At 47.2% G+C, this 18325-nt stretch overlaps 2 protein-coding genes across 2 annotated transcripts in view; both read right to left on the bottom strand.

Annotated features, from left to right (window-relative positions):
- Nucleotides 1-18325, bottom strand: part of LOC144174886 (dynein heavy chain, cytoplasmic-like) — a 408801-nt gene that overhangs the window by 339155 nt on the left and 51321 nt on the right. The window contains exon 11 of the mRNA XM_077703850.1: nt 9297-9368. Within this exon, the coding sequence (XP_077559976.1) occupies nt 9297-9368 (72 nt within the window). The remainder of the gene's footprint in view (nt 1-9296; nt 9369-18325) is intronic.
- On the bottom strand, nt 5181-8164 carry LOC144174879 (uncharacterized). Its single transcript, XM_077703837.1, has one exon. The coding sequence runs from the start codon at nt 7673-7675 to the stop codon at nt 5801-5803; it is 1875 nt and encodes a 624-aa protein (XP_077559963.1). The 5' UTR covers nt 7676-8164; the 3' UTR covers nt 5181-5800.

Genomic DNA, 18325 nt, shown 5'->3' with positions numbered 1-18325 from the left:
GCCCCGATAGAAACAGAAACAGTGCGCCAGTCGTATATGCGCGCCACGTTTTCTTTTGCAGGAAATGCTTTACGGGATGGACACTTCATTATAACCACGAATTTCACTGTAGCGAAATTTCAATGTAACGAAGTAAATTACGAATTTTACCGGCTTCGTTACATCGAGGTTCAACTGTATAATACCCGTGCTACACGAGCGTTTCGAAGGCCTTCGAGTCGAATGTCATTTGACTCAAATGACACCTTTCAGCTGCTACACGAAGTTTATCAAAGGCCTTTGGTTCAAATGCCATTTGAGTCAAAGCAGCACGACAACTGACCTTTGAGAGACTCAAAGGCCTTTGAAACGCGAACGGTCGTACCCTCGGGCTCAGTTTCTGCAAGCCGTAATAACAAAACCAATTATTTACGAGAAAAACTGTGTTTGAAGTGCAAGATCTTAATCATTGTTCGCTTGTTTTCGTTCTTTGCCACTCGCTCTACGATTACGAGGTGACTTGGTACTCTCAACACCGGCGGTGCGAAAAAAGACAAAAAGAAGCTGGCTGCCTTGTGCATGTTTTGTTCGCGCTTGTAGATAGTTATCAATTTGGTCTCTAATAATTGCTTTTTTGCCCATTATAACTCTAAAATTACATTTTCGCCAAGAACGAAACATGGCAGCAGTGGCGACACCAAAACATGGCGGGCGAATGCGGAAACTTTCAACTGCCTTTGAGAATCGCCGTGTAGATCGGCGAAACTCCTTCCAGTTCGAATGGCATTTGAAATTTCGAAGGTCCTTCGACTGAAATGTCCTTCCAAACGCTCGTGTAGCACGGGTATAAGACAACTTCAAAGTGTCTGACTGCTGTGCAGCTAAAACAAGCATAGTGCGCCCAGTACCAACGGCAGCACGCATCGGTACTTCCATGTTTACGTGTATTTTCGTAACTTTTGCTGTTTGCCGCACCATTCTTACTGCTGTAAAATGGATATGCATTACATTTAGGCGCAAATAGCTCATTCGGGAAGCTTATAAACTCTGCCTAATTCGCATTTGCTTTTGCCGGCCTCCTCCTATCGAAGGTTAGTCTGGTATGACATCATACATTCTGCTGCGGGAAATGAGCTAGTGGGTAGCATGGCCATTTCCTTTTTTCTAATTATGCAGCTTATTTGAGCGGTTAAAAGTGGTGTCAGTATGACTCTAACGAGGCAATCTTTTGAATGAACCAAACTTGTGTTTTGTCTTCATGGCTCCTTTAAGCCCATGGTGAACGTAGTTACTTTCATGAGACCAAATGTGAAGTTAACCGCAACTGCAGTGGCCCACCGAGCCGAATCTATCTGCAGGCTGCTTCTGCAAATGTCTGCTTGTTAACAAAGGCTTCGCTTTTGTTCCCTGGCTTACCTCAGACATTTTCTATTTTTACACAGCCCCGGTTATCCCGTAGCAATAGCACAGACACCAGTTCTGTTCCTTTCTGTCCTTTACTTTCATCCCGATGGTCTTGTCATGTAACAGTTCGTGTGTGCCTAACGACACACCTTGCAGAAGACAAAAATTGTTTTATATTAAATAATACGTACACTGAGATCTTTCAGTATATACAGGTTTGATATAAACTACACGTTTTTAAAACCAAAAATTTGCAAAAAACGTGTATTATGCTTTTACTTGGATTATCATCATTTTCATCAACAGCCTATTACAGGTCCACTGCAGGGCAAAGGCTTCTTTCTCCCACCGACTTCCACCACCCACTCCCGTCCTGCACTGCCAGAGTCCATTCTTTGCCTTCGAAGATTTCGTCTACCCATTGAGTTCATGGCCTCCCCCTTCTAGTTCCTTCTCTCGGTGTTCATTCTGTTACCCTCGTGGTCTACCCGCTGTCCGGTCATCTCACTACAAAATCTAAAAAAAGGTATTTCCGAGAAATGGCAGTTCTGTGTTAAGTATTTGCTGAGTTGGCAGGGCCTAAAGTCCCCCAAATTATCATTTCTGCCTAGGTTACTAAACTTCTCGCCACGTTTTCACGAAACTGATATTCTTGCCACGACTTCAACTGCAGTACGTCCCAGGGAAGACTGGTGCAACTCATGCTGCACACGAGCTTGTGAATTGGCCAGTGCAATAACCAACAAAAACGTCCCATTTGCCATCAGTAGCACAGCCTAGTATACTGAAGTTTAGATGCTAGAAGTGTCTCTTGGCCTGACACTTGATACGGTTTTACTTTTCGCAGTGATAATGCTAACATAATGGTTGCTGGATAGTTAGTTGCATTCTTTTGTATTTTGCCCTTCTAGAGCAGGGCTTTCCAAAGACTGGCCCACGGCCCAGATACCAGACATTGTCCAACTAGCCCGCACCAGGCCATGGTGTCAACACTGGCACCTGGTACCCCACCCCCAGTGGTTGGCACTACACGAGGGCTGCCGCTAGTTTGTGTGCAAGTTAAAAAATCAGAAGCAAATGTGAAGGAACCTGAGTCGTACTTTGAATCACTGCACTCCATTTCTTAGCTTTACCACAAACTTTGGAGAACTCCAAGATGATATACGATGGTGTAGCTTCATCAGGAACAAAACAAGCCGACCACAGCTTGGAAGAAAGACAGCATACGAGGGAACACTGGATGCCCACTGCACAAAGGAGACCCCTCAAAGAGACTTCTATCCGCTTATTACCTTGCTTCGAGCTTCCTCACCTAAGCTTCCACGCCGGTTTTCTGCCTGCCCCCGCTCCTTTGTAGCCACACTGCTGCTGGTGACATCCACCTGTTGTCAGTCTTTGCAAGTGACTGTCCTACCAAACTCCATAAACCGTATTTACTTGCGTAATGAACCCACTTTTTTTCCAGAAAATTCGGCATGAATTTGGGGGGAGGATTCATTATACTGTAAAAAAATTGCAACAAATTTTTTTTAAGTTGAAATTTCACACAATAAAGTTGCTAAGAGAAGCGCGTCAGAGCCTTCCCATTTTCGTAAAAACACCTGGGTGATTATGTAATGGATTTTATTTTTTATTCTGAACATGCCAGTGCCCCCCTACTCGCCATGAAGCTGTCCTCACTGAAATCGCTAGCGGCTTCACATTCGCAGTCAGCCCGCGGCGCACCATCCTCCGTGCCGTCAAGGCACTCCAAAACTTCTTTTCTCACACCCGGAAACTTCCCTTTCTTGGGCCCTTGAAACCCACAGTGAACCTTGTTCATCACCCAAAAACCTCGTTTTCACCAGTAGCGTACACACACTGGGTCAACACTGAAGTGCCACCCAGCTGCGCGGTTTTCATGTGCATCAAAGCATGCTGCACCACCTTAAGTTTAAAACCGGCTATGTAGCTCATGTACGGGCCCATCGTACGGAGCGCACCAGGAGCTCAAAAAAAGGTCGCAACACGGCTGAGAAACAAAACCACGGAGCATAATGGCGACGTCGCGGAACCGCTAGAGTAGAGGAGTGCGGAGTACAGTTAGTGCTTTATTCGCACGACGCTAAAACCAGCCAGAACGACAAAGAGCAGGGAAGGCGTGCGGAGTGCGTTTTGAGCTTTGTTTGCACGCCACACCGTTTTTATGGCGCAAGGTTTGTTTTGCATTCAGCAGGTGGTGCACCACAAGCGCGCAATTTTTAAATTGTCAGCCACAGCATTCCCACTTACGTCTCCGACTACTGTTGAGATTTCTTTTTGTTGGAATGCGTTTTTGGCATTTCTGCGTCTACTGTGGCGCGATATCAAGTTACTGTGATCGTCTACAGCATCAGCAACCATCCTAAGATAAAAACATATCCCCGCTGCATTTTTTATTCAAAGTCACAAAGTAAATTCTCAAGAAGAAAAGTAGGGGGAGGGTTCATTACGCGAGTGGGTTCATTATGCGAGTAAATACAGTATATTTATGTAGAACTAGCATACCCCAACCCCTGATTTGCAGCGTCTAAACGCAAAAACTAATGCACTTCTTTCTGCATACCTGCCAACCTGGTGACTTGGAAATTCGTAAAACCAGCGGTCGGGGGGGGAGGGGGGGCAGCACACTAATTTTTTACAAGTTTGAAAGGATTAACGTTCTGTGCCAAGCGTTCTCACGTTTTCGCAACCATACGTGAAATTCGCAAGTCTTGAAGAGTAATGAGCAACAAGGCAGGAGGAGCAAATTCTGTCGCGTAAGATTTTACAAACACTCGGTACAGTATTGTCGCGGCTTCGCGTCATTGCACTGCGAAGCACCCACTGCGGTCATGCCACAGGTCGTAGTGCTTTGGTCGCGGCAGTCATACGAAGAGCAACGGGAACACGGAGGTCCTAACCGGCCCCCGAACGACGCGCTCTAAACAGGCTGTTCGAGGTGGAAGCGAATTCCGGACATGGATGCGTAGCCCACTCCGAGAAGGTGACAAAGTTGCAGCTTCTGCTGATGATGATAACAAGAGTACGTACTGCCCTTTCGTGGCGGCGCAAGGTGGCACAGTGTCATTTTAATGGATATTCCTTTTTTTTCGAAAATCAAAATATTTTCCGCAAAATTTCGGGCAAGATTCGTAAAATCGTAAGACTGGTCGAAATTCGTACATTTTACGGAAAATTCGGAAGAGTTGGCAGGTATGCTTTCTGCGACCCCTTCAGCCAAGCTTCCAAATATTTGCATCATTGACCATCTGAAATTATTTTCCCTGACGCATAAAACTCCACAAAAAGGATGGTCAGAATGGCCACCCAGTTGCTTACCCACATCCTCATGATGGACCATCAAAACCATCTTCTTAACAATCCTCAGCCATTCAAAAAATAAGAATAAAATTGGAATTAATGAGCCCCTGGCCTACAAAGTGAAAATGTAAAGGTAGATGCAAATTACGGAGCAAGGCTACCCTTGAAAGTTGACATTCTGTATATATTATAACACCTATATGCTAAAACAATACGAGAAACAAAACCTTCCTTGTGGTTCATGACAAGGTAGATCAATATTTCTTTATTTTGCATGATACGTAACATGTGCAAACCCCTTTTTTTACAGATTAAGTCAAATTCAGCAGGAAATTCGTGCTATATTAAATCAGCATGTTATTTGCTGCTGGGATGAGGTACATTAAAATGCTGAACTCTACTAGTTACTGGATGTGCAGACAATGCAGTCAAAGAAACTGCAGGACTGCCAAGCCCAGAGGCATCGTCATTTAAGGGGAGACGCTACTCGAAAACCCTTTTTCTTTAGTTTTCAAGTTAGGGTTTTCCAAATTTAGCCACAGAGACATTTTTTCTTGTAGATTCCAAAACTGTTATCAGATTTTGTGTGGCCTCATTACTTTTAAAGTTATCATACGTGCAATAGCGAAACAAGGGTATTATTACTCTCGCTTTTTCGACATCAAAACTTTTGTGTAGATATTTGTGTAATAGCTTATTATGCCTGTCATGAACCACTGTGTGCACTTAAGAGGTTAAAATTATGAGAAAAAAAGCTGTTACTACAAAAAATGAACAGATCTGCCGAACTTCTTTTTTTCAGGGTTCCTTGTATGATTTCTTGGCATGTTTTGATTGATAATGGACATGTATCGTAAATCAAAATAGATAACGGCACTCTACACACTTTGAAGAATGTGTGTGCCAAGTTTCATCGCTATAGGACAATTTTAAGGGGATGAAACTACGTGAGTGAACTGTGACCGTGGCCAAGAATTCCAAAATGAGAAAAACGCGTTTGAAAGTTTGAAACATGTTTACTAATTAGGGTGCACTTGCAAACACTCAAAAGTGTGTCCAATGCACAGGCAGTATGTCCAGGAGCTGGCCACAGTGATTAGAATTCGCCCGCACTGTACGTAACTCCTTCGCGGTCCTTCCGAGCGGAGTCCTGTAGGCGAGCTCTCTTGGCCGATGTGCGGCGGTGAGCCCTCGCCTCAGCAGTCTGTTGGGCATTCATCTTCTGAACGCGCCTCTTGTCGCTGTAGTCCCCCAGGGTGGTCAAGCTTGCTGGTGGGAGGACACCAAGCTCCTCCAGGACCAGCTCGAAGCTTGCATGGCCCCGGTTATACCAGAGCACAGCAATGGCTGTGGCAGTCTCCACAGCACTCCGGGAAGCAAACTTTGTTTTGGGGCACAGCAGCCACACCTTACTGTTGAGAGACTCGGCAGCGTTCTGAGTTTTCCCTTGAAGGCATCGGGCCAGCAGCTTCTCGTCAGAAAGGCGCTTGTATATGGGCAGCAGTGCCCGACCCTGTGCCTTCGTCAGAAGTGGTGTATGCTGTGGTGCAGGCTCGCCCATTGCTTCAGCACGCTTGTGCTTGCACCATGATTCTTGGCCTGGTGGGCAGAAGTTGTGGCTGCCAGCACCATCAGTGGAGCAAGAGTGAAAGTATGACGCCCATATGGCAGTGTACATGTCCCGAAGGTTGCCCCTATTGCTAGTGATGGCGATCTGATAATATGTCTGCAGCTTTTCAATGGTGGCAGGCTTGAGCTTCTCGCCTCTGGGCAGTTGTGTCGGCAATTTGCGTATGGCAGTGCCTAGGCGCTTTGCAACATGATTAGTGCAGTCCTCCTTGCAGATGGCATCTGCACCGTACACCTTGGCGTCACAAACTCCGTTGTACGCTTTGCTGTCGCCATCACTAAGAAATGTTGTGAAGCGAAGTGGAGACTCGTACAGCAATGTGCGCTCCCATATTTTTAGTGCTGCTTCGGCTTCCATGCCATGAGAGGAGCTGTCGGTGTTCTTCTCACAGACAGGTCTGTGGTAGGCCTGCCAGATTTCCTCTTCAGAGCCCATGTCATTGTGTAGACTGCAAGCGTGGCAGTAATTCGACAGGACTTCGAAATCTAAGCACAGGCCGGTGTCCAGGGAGATAGCCGCGCCGACTCCGTTATGGCTTTTATGGCCTCGTTTCTGCCAAGTTCCGTCGTACATTACGGCCACGTCACTACCATCAACCACCTGCTTTGTCACAGCTCTTGCCTGGTTCAAATTTTCGGTTGCGGCCCTCATAGCAGCATCGTGAACCTTCTTGCTGATTGCCTGGAAGGTTTTGTGGTGCATGGGCTTTGCCAGTCCAACAATCGCACAAAACCGCGAAAGCTGGTCATGTCCGATGCCTATGGCACGCGAGGCTACGACAGCTTTCACATTCGCCGCGAAGCTATCGCGCGAGCTCCCGTTGCCGTAGTGCACCACCTCCGCGCAGCCATCAGATGCTGCAGCGGCTTCGCCAGAGGCAACACGCCTCGACGTACGTGTAGAAGAGAGAACACAAGACGCGCACTCACTGTTCTCACACCGCAACTCGAGATAGGACGAAAGTCCTTTGCGCCGTTCTGCCACCTCGCGAACAACAAGTTTGTGTTCACGGCAAGACGGGCACGCCGCTCCGCCCACAAGTGCCGTCATCGCATCGATGTCGCACAGCACTGTTGACGATGCGCCATCACGCGCATGCCTTTCGTTCTTCTCAAAAAACTCCAGTTTTTTTTGTGAGGCGCTGACGAAGTTTGCAGCAGCATCGAGGCCGCCGGCGAAGTCGTCGTCGCGATCGTTGCCGACGCTGGGGTTAGGCCTAGACCTCTCCGGGCCGTTCGCCTTTGCGGCAGTCTGACGACGCACTTTACGACGTTTTCCCACATACTTGTTTATCGTCCGGTACTTTTTCACCTTGTACACCTGCTTTCTGGCAGGATTCATCGCGTAACTAATCGAATAAATCCTCGCGAAGTTCAGTTGGCGATGCAGCGCGGGGCCAAAGCGACAAGCGGGCGCTGCGCTAGCCAATGGCGCGCTCGCTCCGGCACCACGTGACGTGCCGCGCGATTCAAACGGCACGCAGGGGCGCTTCAAAAAACGCTATTTTATAGTATTTTTTCTTTCCGGACGAGACTCTGCGAGACTGCGATTGAGAGAGCATGGACAACTCTACCCGCCTCAGTGATTACAAATGGCGCATGGTGCCGCTGCCTCGATGTAAAGGGGGCCGAAAAACGTCGATTTCGGCAGATTTCAGCGATTTTTTAGGTCGCCGGGACTTACTTGAATGCATTTTTCAGTAACTTCTGATATGAATTACCGATTGAAATTAATTTCTGGTAAACGTGAATGTTCAAAGAATCTAATACGAGTGAAAACAAAAAAGTGAAAATTTCCGAAAAAAACGCGATTTTTCGACCCGCGTCTCCCCTTAAGGAGTACGACTTCAAATTCAATTATGCAGCAGTCTTGAGCAACAAATATATACCCAAGGTGCCGTGTTCTGAAAAAAAAACTCTGGTAACGGGAAGACCACTTCTTTATGGGTCTATCGGGATGACTGGAAGCATTCATGATCTGCATACGGAAAGCTTAGTGGTAAGCTTGAAGATAAATGTGATAAAAACCACAGGTACTGAAAGATTGGATGCTGCCGATGGCCACATACAATTATCTTGGACCACGGACGCACAAGCCATGACATGAGTAAGAATCCAGAGAAAATCGACTTAGCAAACAGCCATTAACCCACTTCCACTGAAGTGAAAGGCACACAACGCATGCTTCCAGCAATAACTTACGGTGCAGTGACTTGAAGCTGTACGAAGCATCTTGAAAGAGAGATAAAGTGAGAGAGTTATAGAAAAGAGCAGGTTACAAAGCATGCCGCGTTATCAGAAAGCAGTGCAAGACGGAGAAAATTCCAGATCCAAAGACCTTGTGCCCCTGTTGCAAATGATCCGCGGTCCCTCATCCTGCTCCAGCAGTATGAAATGAGAAGCAAGACACTGAGCCCAACTCTGTATACAGCCCGATCTGGCTTGTCACCCTGCTTCTCACAAAGACATCGAATTGAGTTGTACACATTGTCTATTTACCTAACCAAACTGAGGTCTAGGGTGCCAAGGCAATTTTCGCAGTTTTGTTGGCAGCCATTTTTTTTAAGGAGAATTCCATTCAGAAGTGCCATTCCCCTCGCATCATCTGCCCTGCCTATTTGCAACATAGCTATGACACCACACTGGAAAGTCTGCAGGGCTAGCTCGAGCACATTGCTAGCACGTTTAACATATTAAACATATGCGGGAACAAACAAAAAGTCGATATTGAGCATTAAATGGCTTTGGAATTTGAGGTTAGGATATGGAAGGAAGACATAGCAAGAAAAACCATTGCAAACAAGTGTGACATCATGGCAGTAGTAGGAGCAGCTGGGTCTTCAGTAAGCCTGTGCTAATTACGATTTTTGCTTTCAAAACAAACACATAAGCTCAAAGCCAACAAAAACAATTTCAGGACTAGGGTTTCTCCAAAAACCAGTTTTGCTGCCGGACTCGCTCACCTCGGCAATGAGGGTCTGTACATCCCGCTTCTGGCCAGCAATCAGCAGCGTGATGGAAGGGCGTTCCTCCACCTGCAACACATTCACAGCAGAGGGGGAGGAAAAAGCGCACAATATTAACTACTAAAGGCACAGGCACCAAAACAATAAGCACCGCAAGATGACCACAAGCCGACTGCTCAGTCAGGGAGGGGGCAAACACGTTTACTAAGGCACATACCATATTTGCATCATTACAGAACACTTTTTTTTTCATACAAGTAGCTTTCAAATTTCCATGCATGTTATAATCGGGCTCAAAAGCAGAATCTGCTGCAAAGTGGCTAGCAACCGAGTTCAAAAACGTAATCAGCTGCAAAGCAGCTAGCAGCATCGCTACGGCCACCAACACTAAAAGAACTCAAATTCAATCCAATCCAAAACATTCCATCTACATCCCATACAAAAAACAGTGATGTGATTGTATCGAGTCATTTTGTAGCAGGTTTTGGAGCAACCAAAAGTAGGTTTTAGAGCAGCAAAATCTGCTTTTGGAGCAGCCAGAATGAGCATTAAGATTTGAAAAATATTACTAGAAGGGGAGCAAAACAACCGAGAGGAGCCCCAAAAGCAGCATCCTAAACACAGAAATGTTTAAACAAGAAAAATTCCTTTGGCGCAGACGAGTTTCTGCCACACAGATGTCTTTTAGCAGTAACTATGAAATGTCTCAAAACAAGCACTGAACGAGTTCGTGGGAGCGTGTACATGCATTCACTGCATGAGCCAACAGATCATGAAAGAACTTGAAGTTTTATTTTAAAAATGACTATAGGCCTCCTGCGCTGCCCAGGGGGCGCTGCGCAAGCGGCTTCCGGGGAGTACTTCCGGGTAGTACAAAGCTGTGCGGGTCCCATAGGATCCCGTGTTGACAGAAGCAAAATGAGCTCGGCACTCCCGATTATTTTGCGACGTGGTCACCAGCTCATCCCCGACTCATCAGATCTATTTCAGCGATCAACTTGGCATTAGGGGGAAAAGCTTTGCAGCGCTAAACACGTTTACAGCGCCGACGAAAGTGCCGGGACCGTGACGGCGTCTGCTACTCGCAGGTTCACCGATCGATGGTCGTACGAAGTGAAATTTTAAGTAAAATTTCTAGTTTAAACTAATACTCATAGGTGACAAAGACTTCTCAAAAACAGCCGATCAAAAAAGAAGAGTGACGCAATCGGCGATGATCGCGCTTTAAAAGCCAGCGAGTCCGACGGACCACAGGCTCGCCGGCTGCGGTGCGCCGCTCTTTTGCGTACCTGCACACTATGCGTGCGCTTTCATTAAGTGCTCGTTTGCGTCGCCGTTACGAATACATGGTGCAGCGTTAGCTTGTCGTTTTGTTGCGTGTCTCAGTGACAAAATGCCGGCACCGTCAGAAGCGTGAAATCTGTTTTCGATTCCGAAATTAGTGGCCGTAAAACAAAGTGGTCGGGCGAACTAAGAGGCCGCTCGCTTTCCTTGTTTGCTCTCACTTTACTTAATTACGCTCTTGCAGCATACATTCCCAGTTCGCACCTAATAGCCTAGAATCAGTGTCAGCAACGGCTGAGTTCCATGCAGCCTACACAGCCGAGGGCTGGACGGCAAATAGGGGGGGCGGGGGAGGAGGGGGAGGGGGGGGCTTTGAATGCAAAGAGAAAAAATCCAGCGAATTTCTAATAATATTTGACAATAATCTGGCGAAGTGTGAAGATGGGAGAGGGGGGGGGGGGGCAATTCAACTGGAGGACGCCACTTCTCTGTTCTTGTCTCGCTGTCTAACTCCATTTGAAGTCATAACTGGCGTGTTGGCGTACGACCCCTGCACTAGAAAACCAACACAGTCATGATGATCGTATAGAAATATTCGGGGCCACGCGCCGTGTATGCGACTATGTTATGTGATGTTATAGAAGTACACATCTCTGCAGGGCGTGTGATTTGGTGCGTGTTTTGCGTCCTTTAATAGCGGTTAATTTGTTTATTTAATTGGCGCTATTGCCCCACCTACTCGCTATGTACCCTGCCGTTCGTAAATCGTGCGGCGTAAAACGTTACGCAAGAATCATTTAGTTTGCGAAAATACGAAACAAAATTTCCACTCGTTTCAAAAGCGGTGCCAGGCCAGCTGAGTCGGCTGCGCAATTCTTGCGTTCGCTTGCATGCTCCCGATGAAGCAACATTTGCAGTTACCTCAGGATGTAAGATGAGCAGCGTTCCGTGTTTATGCTACTCGTGAACTTTCCTTTGTCGACCGCACGCAAGAAGAAAAAACTCTAACTGTCGTCAAACAGTTAAACCACCCGACCTGGCCATATAGTACTGTCCCACGCCGCGACCACCGCGACAGCGATCGCTCAAAAGAAATTCGACAAATCGGCTTCTTTTTGCGGATATTATTTTGTTTAGCCTCTGCAGCTACTTTAGGGGCTATTTCATACAGTATGCAGTGATTTAAACACGCCACAAAGCGCCACAACCAACTTTCACTCTGGCTTGTAATTGAAAACACATGGAGGGCGGCGAGGGTCGTCTGCTTTTGTACTACCCAGAGGCGTTGGCCGCTAGGGGCGCTGCATGTCGCCAAAACTCCAGCGCAGGAGGCCTGTCGGGGTTGCATTCAATCGGTAGGCTACAGAACGTTTCGTAAAACCATAATGGCTACAGAACGTTTCGTAAAACCATAATGAACAGAACACAGTGACATGCAACAGAGTGTACTGAGTGCATTGTATGTAAAAGCTTCTAGCTCATAGCCTAAATGTCTTTCTCTCCGGGTTCCCAAGACGAAATCGCTTGCTACATACCTCTCCGACTTCTACACTCGCTTTCCAATTTGCAGGGGACTAGGTTTGCAACAACGGCAACCCTCTGGCTTTTTTTGAGCGGTAAGACTGTCTTCATGAAGCGCCCACCCAGCTTGTGAAGACGGTCACCTATGATGATCATTGAGTAGGTAGACCAACGGCTAACTTATTTGAAATGAAGACAAAAAAATCAATGAAAACGTCAACCACAATCTTCACAAAGAGTAGCATTGCAAAAAAAAGTTTCATCACAAAATGCTTTCCTGAAGCACTCCTGTAGCGTTCCTCCTGAACGACATGTTGAGTCAGGCAAGATCGCTTTCTTGGAAGCTCAAAACTGCTGAATGAGCCGGATTACAGCCGGTACCAAATTAAGCCATCTTGAACTTTCGTCCCTTTCCCCTTTTCTGCTAGCTACCCTTGCAATGCCCTCTCCATCTCGACCCCTCGGAGTTAGTCATGCAGCCAAGCTTTCATCATAATTAAAATCATCATCATCATCACCACCACCACCACCACCACCACCACCACCACCACCACCACCCTATCTAACGCCCACTGCAGGGCAAAAGCCTCTCCCATTTTCTGTGCTAACTTGCCAAGCTTTATTGAAATGCAGATAGTAACGCGTGAACCACATGGCACGCTTTTACACGAGATTCGTGCGCCTCGGCGTTCCGAACGACATTTTCACGCCCGCATCGACGATATCGCGACAGTGGGAAGACCTTGCCAACTTGCCCCAATGGGGAGGCGCGCGCCTCATGGCGGAAGTTTCAAAGTGCTCCAGACAGCTAGCTGACTCAGATGTTTAGGCTTACCACCCCAGCAGATACTGCATGGTCGCTTTCACAAGCGGCGCGGATGATGGTATATACAGTTAAACCTCGATGTAACGAAGTCGGTAAAATTCGTAATTTACTTCGTCACATTGAAATTTCGCGGTTATAATCAAGTGTTCATCCCGTGAAGCGGTTTATGCAAAAGAAAACGTGGCGCGCATACACGGCTGGCGCACTGTGTTTCTATCGGAGCTTAATCGTCTACGCAGGCATCAGCAGGAACCGCATGGAGCGTTTTCTCCCCGCAAAAACGCGCCCTGCAAGCCGCAGGCGCACTACGCAGCCACGGAGACCACCCGCGCGATGTGGGTAGCTCCAGCGACCACTTCTAACCGCTCGCTAAAACGCAACTTGAGGGGCATTCAAGAAAAAAAGCAGACAACGTGGGCGAAATTTTCACCACACCGCTTACGAAAGCGCCCATCAAATATCCTCTGCGGCAGTAAGCCTGAGCAGATCCTTAACTGACCAGACCAGAACTGACCAGAAAACTGACCAGATCCTTAAATTTTCCCCAGTCTGCTCTCTCGAGCCTCCATCGGGGTGGACAGTTTTTGACGGCTGGAAGTGGCTGCACGTCTCGCAACAAGGCGGGAAAGTGGTCACTTCCGTGTGGATCGTTCACTACACTCCACTCAAAGTCCATCTCGAGCTCTGGCAACCCAACACAAAGGTCTATCGCAGAAAAGTTTCCCGTACCCGCAGAAAAATATGTCTTGTCTCCATTATTGAACACAAAAAGACTGTTATTCATTAACCACTGTTCGATTTGTTTTCCCCGACTGTCGATTTTGTCACCTCCCCATAGGCAGTGATGGGCATTAAAGTCCCCCATAATAACAAATGGTGCAGGCAGTTGCTCAATAAGATCATTAAGTTCCTGTAATGACACATTATCAGATGGTGGCAGATAAAGTGAGACAACAGTGACCAGTTTGTTGACATAAACTTGTGCTGCAACGGCCTCCAGTGTAGTGTCAAGTTGTATTGACTTTAGAATTGTGCCCTGTGCCACAACCAAAGCCACACCCCCTGAAGCGCGGGTGCTCTCTTCTCTGTCCTTTCTGAGGAGGTGATAACTGCGGAGAATTTTATCGTGTCTTTTTGTTAAATTTGTCTCCTGCAATGCCACCACTTGGGGCTCATATTCATCTAACAACTTGTGTATGTCGTCAATGTTGTGAATTAAACCTCTACAGTTCCAGTGGATGAAGGGAACCGGCATTTTAGTTTTTTGGATAAGGTACAATTACTTTTTTTTTTTTTTTTTTTACTTTTTGTCAGGTGGTTTCCTTGCAGGAGGTTCACTCCTTGCAGGGATCTTGGATGCGTTCTTCCCAGTACCTTTAGAAGGCACGGGTAGGAGAGATGTTGAGTGTCTTCCAGTGCCCCTTTGGGGTCCTGAAAGGGATGAGGTGGAGGGAACAACGTCCATGGCCTCCTCAGCTGGAGCAGAGAGGGCCGGTGGTTGCACAGCCTCGGGGGCCGGAGCACATGCAGTCGGCTGTGGCTGTGCTGGCTGCTGCACGGGGGGAGACTGGGCAAGGGCCAGGTCAGCAGAGCTAAACTGCGTCCCTACCGATGCCCGAGGCGGCCCGGCCCCCCGGCGCGCCACCTCGGCGAAAGTGCCTTTTTGCACAAACGAGAAGCGTCTTCGCGCTTCTTGGATTGACAGACCTTCTTTTACCTTGATAGACATTATTTCTTTTTCATTTTGGAATTTCTGGCATTTCATGAGTACGCAGGGTGTGGCCCTGCACAATTGACACACTTTACTTCCTGCGCTGCGCAGGAGTTCGCGTGATGATCAGTACTCGCGCACTTGGCGCACGTCTCTTTGCCCCGACAGCTCTGCAGTGTGTGACCAAACCTCTGGCACTTAAAGCACCGGCGTGGGTTTGGGATGTATGGACGGACTCGATGGACTACATAGCCAAGTTTCAGGGATTCAGGAAGCTTGGTGGAGTTGAAAGTCAAGACAAGGTGATTAGTGGGGATGTCAATGTCATTACGTCGGATCATGATACGCCTGACAGCAGTAACATTTTCCTCTTGCAGGCCCTCTAAGATTTCATCCTCCGTGAGGTCTGCGAGGTCAGGATCTGAAATCACTCCTTGGCATGAGTTTAGGCTTCGGTGAGCCGATACTTTTATAGTTAGGTTTGCTAACCTTTGCATTGCAAACACTGCATCAGCCTGGGCTTTGTTTTCGCATTCAATGAGGATACCTCCAGAGGACATCTTTGTAGCTTTGCATTTACCGCCGAGGACAGCTTCCAGTTCTTTAGCGACTACGAATGGCGAGGTCTTTCGCAGGGGGCACTGGCTGTCGGTGGATTCGATAACAAGAAATCTTGGAAAGCTTTGTTCTTTTAGTTGGAATGGGACCCTTGATACAGGGTAGCTTACTGCGGTGCGAACTCGTTTCCGAGCCCGATCATGAGGAGGTTTTGTCGTAGCCATAAACTAGCACATAAACATTCAGCAGCCATGCTGGCCACCCACCTCGGAGCCCAACACGGGAACGCAAACTTGCGTTAGCCATACGTGGCCACTATAACCCTGCATAAAGAAACCTAGGGTGGCCATTCACACAGGGTTAACCCTTGCCGCCTGGAAGAGGAGATCGGAAAGTAGAAAAAATAGAGGACAGGAAAGATGGAGAAAGAAGACAGGAAAGCGAAAGAGTGGAGAGGGAGACAGGAAAGGGCGACTGGCTGATTCCCCCTCGGCCGGGTCAGTCCGGGGGTGCCGTCTACAAGAAGCGAGGGCCACAGTGGCGTGTTGCCTCCACCAAGGGGCCCTAAGGTCCACAACAACCTCGGTGTCGGCTCAGCCACCAGGATCCCCTTTTCCCTGGACACGGCTAAGCCACGCACAGCCTAAAGCGTGGGTGGGTCCAACCCACATGGGCTTGGGGTCCGCGGTTTCGCCACTACCGTCACCTTGAACGTACAAGGTGCCCCTGCGGGGCCCATTATAAGCTCCTTTACCGCACATGCAACTTCGTGTGTGCCTTGAGCCACATTTTAGAGAGTTGTTAGATGCAGTCGCTCGAGATCCCCACACCACTTCGCAGCCGAAGCCACCGCCATGTTGCCGTGGCCAGCCGCGCTGTGCACAGCGTGTGGTTGTTCCACGGCAGCGGCAGCGCACCTGTGGCATGCGCGGTGAATTTTCGCAAGCAGAAAACACTCCATGATTCCCTCCTCTTCAACGCTCGTGGCGTAAAGAGCACACCACACGGAGGAAGCCCAGCGAAACGAAGCTTCGGCGCAAGATTGCCGCAGATTGCTTGAAATAAGAGTCCTTGTAGCAGGATTTACCTGTTGGCGTAGTTAGGCGCAATTGGCACACCTATCACATCACTGAAAAATTGTGGCATACCTTAGCCAGATGTTAGACACACTGATGCTGCTGCTTCGTTTCAGTCGTTATAGGTCCGAAGAGGTGCCACTGTAAAGTGTCCTCGAAGTGCTAAGTTACTTTACTTGCCAAAAGCGAGGGGAGCCGGGTGGCATCCCACATACTGGGCTTTCTAGACTCATGCATGCACAATTGGCATAAACAGGGCAGTGCCATATATTTTCATACAAGACCCCGAGGGAAGGATTCACCAGCGCCAAGCAGACATTTTTGAGAACTTCGAGACTCCCTGGCCGAATTTGTAAAGCAATGAATGAACCAACAGCCCATTACTTTTTAAATTATGAAGGTTTTAGGCCAAGAAGGAGCTCGGTAACCAAGTTCATGAAGCACAAGGTATTTTGTTGCTGCAGTTGTGTTTAATTAGGGAGATGCTCTCGAAATAACCTTATTTATTATTTGCACTACAGCTTTCAAAATTCAGACAGTGACTTTTTCGTGCAAATTTCAAATATACCATTAGTGTTTGTGTGGCTGCAGCAGTTCAGTTGTGTGATACATGACAGCAAATTTAGTGGTTTTTGCAGAAACCTATGTGTAGTAAATGTCCACGAAAAGCATCTTCTTGTAGCTTATTTATTCCTTTGGACATCACAGAGTGCAATTATCAAGGTAAAAACTTCTCACAACTACTGGAACTATGCAAAAGAAATTACAAAAGTCAGCTTTTTTCTTTTTGTTTTTTTGCAATATGCTGGATTAATACCCTGGTGATTTCATAAATCCTTTTGTAAGATATCACAATTCCAAGTAGATAATTGCATTCTACATATATTGAAGTATGCGTGTGTCAAATTTCATTTCTATAGGTCAATTCCAAGTTCCCTAAAGACTTTCCGCAAAAAGTAAAAGTTACGAGAAATTCCAAAATTGAAAGTCTTATACAACCATTTCAAAGACCTTCCGAAGGCCGTTGAACCAACTGTCTATTGAGTGCCCCATTGTAAATACATAGGGTTGAGTTGTGGGCGAGAGTCCAATTGTCAATCCAAAGTTGCCGCGTAGCACAGGCATTACACATCTGCATTAGCGGAAATGCTATTGTCATTGCACTAAACTTTGCCACTGTGAAGACAACCTTACGTACTACGTATTGCAAGTTGTTAAAACCCTGCAGCATTAATTTTCCGTAATGGAGGTGATATCACAACCACCGTAGCGGTAATTGGTGGCAGCTGTGGGCCTAGAGGCCGTAAGAGCATCAAGGATGCCGGCCTTCTCTGTCACTTTCTGAACCATCTTTTGCCTCCTTCCTCAATACTTGCGTCCTATACTTCCGGGCGTTGAAATTGCGCTTTTTCGGGCTGGCCATCACACGAGAATGCAGAGAAAGCTTCACAAAATTATCAATAAGTACTACTCTTGAACAAGCGCAGCCATTGAATCGAATCGCCATCAGGTGCCTTTCACTGGCGGCAGCCCCCACTGTGCCACACGATTCAAAACGCTCAACATTCACTTTTTTCTTGTTTTTCTTTTTTCTGTGAAAATACGAGACTACGGCCAGTGAAAGTTGGAGAACATGGCTTACACTACACGCATGGCCGATCGCACACGGCAGACGGCGCCGCACTCCCGCATAGGACGATGCAAGGGGAGCAGGCTTTTAGAGACTTTTGGCAATTTCTCGTCACCACTTTCCACTTACAACCATTTTTGACTAATTTCTCGTGCTAATTTTGACCTGATATTTTCAGAAATGAAACTTAATTAAAACGCAATGCAAGAATTAAAACGCAACATAAAACAAAGTGACCTTTTTCAAAAAATCTGGACTTTTCAACTTGCGTTTTCCTTCAAAACGTCTTCTGTCAGGTATTGTCATATATTTTACATCTGCGCGGTAGAATTGCTGTTCAATTATTCTTTCGAATTTTCCTACGTAAACTCCCCCGTATGTTACAATCGGGGGAAAGTTAGTGTCATGCAAATACAGTAT

Source organism: Haemaphysalis longicornis, unplaced genomic scaffold, assembly GCF_048455015.1.
Source record: "Haemaphysalis longicornis isolate Haplotype H1 unplaced genomic scaffold, Haemaphysalis longicornis Haplotype H1 scaffold_1, whole genome shotgun sequence".
NCBI lineage: Eukaryota > Metazoa > Arthropoda > Arachnida > Ixodida > Ixodidae > Haemaphysalis > Haemaphysalis longicornis.
The sequence above is the reverse complement of the archived record's forward strand: the minus strand, read 5'-3'. Positions and strand labels throughout refer to the sequence as shown.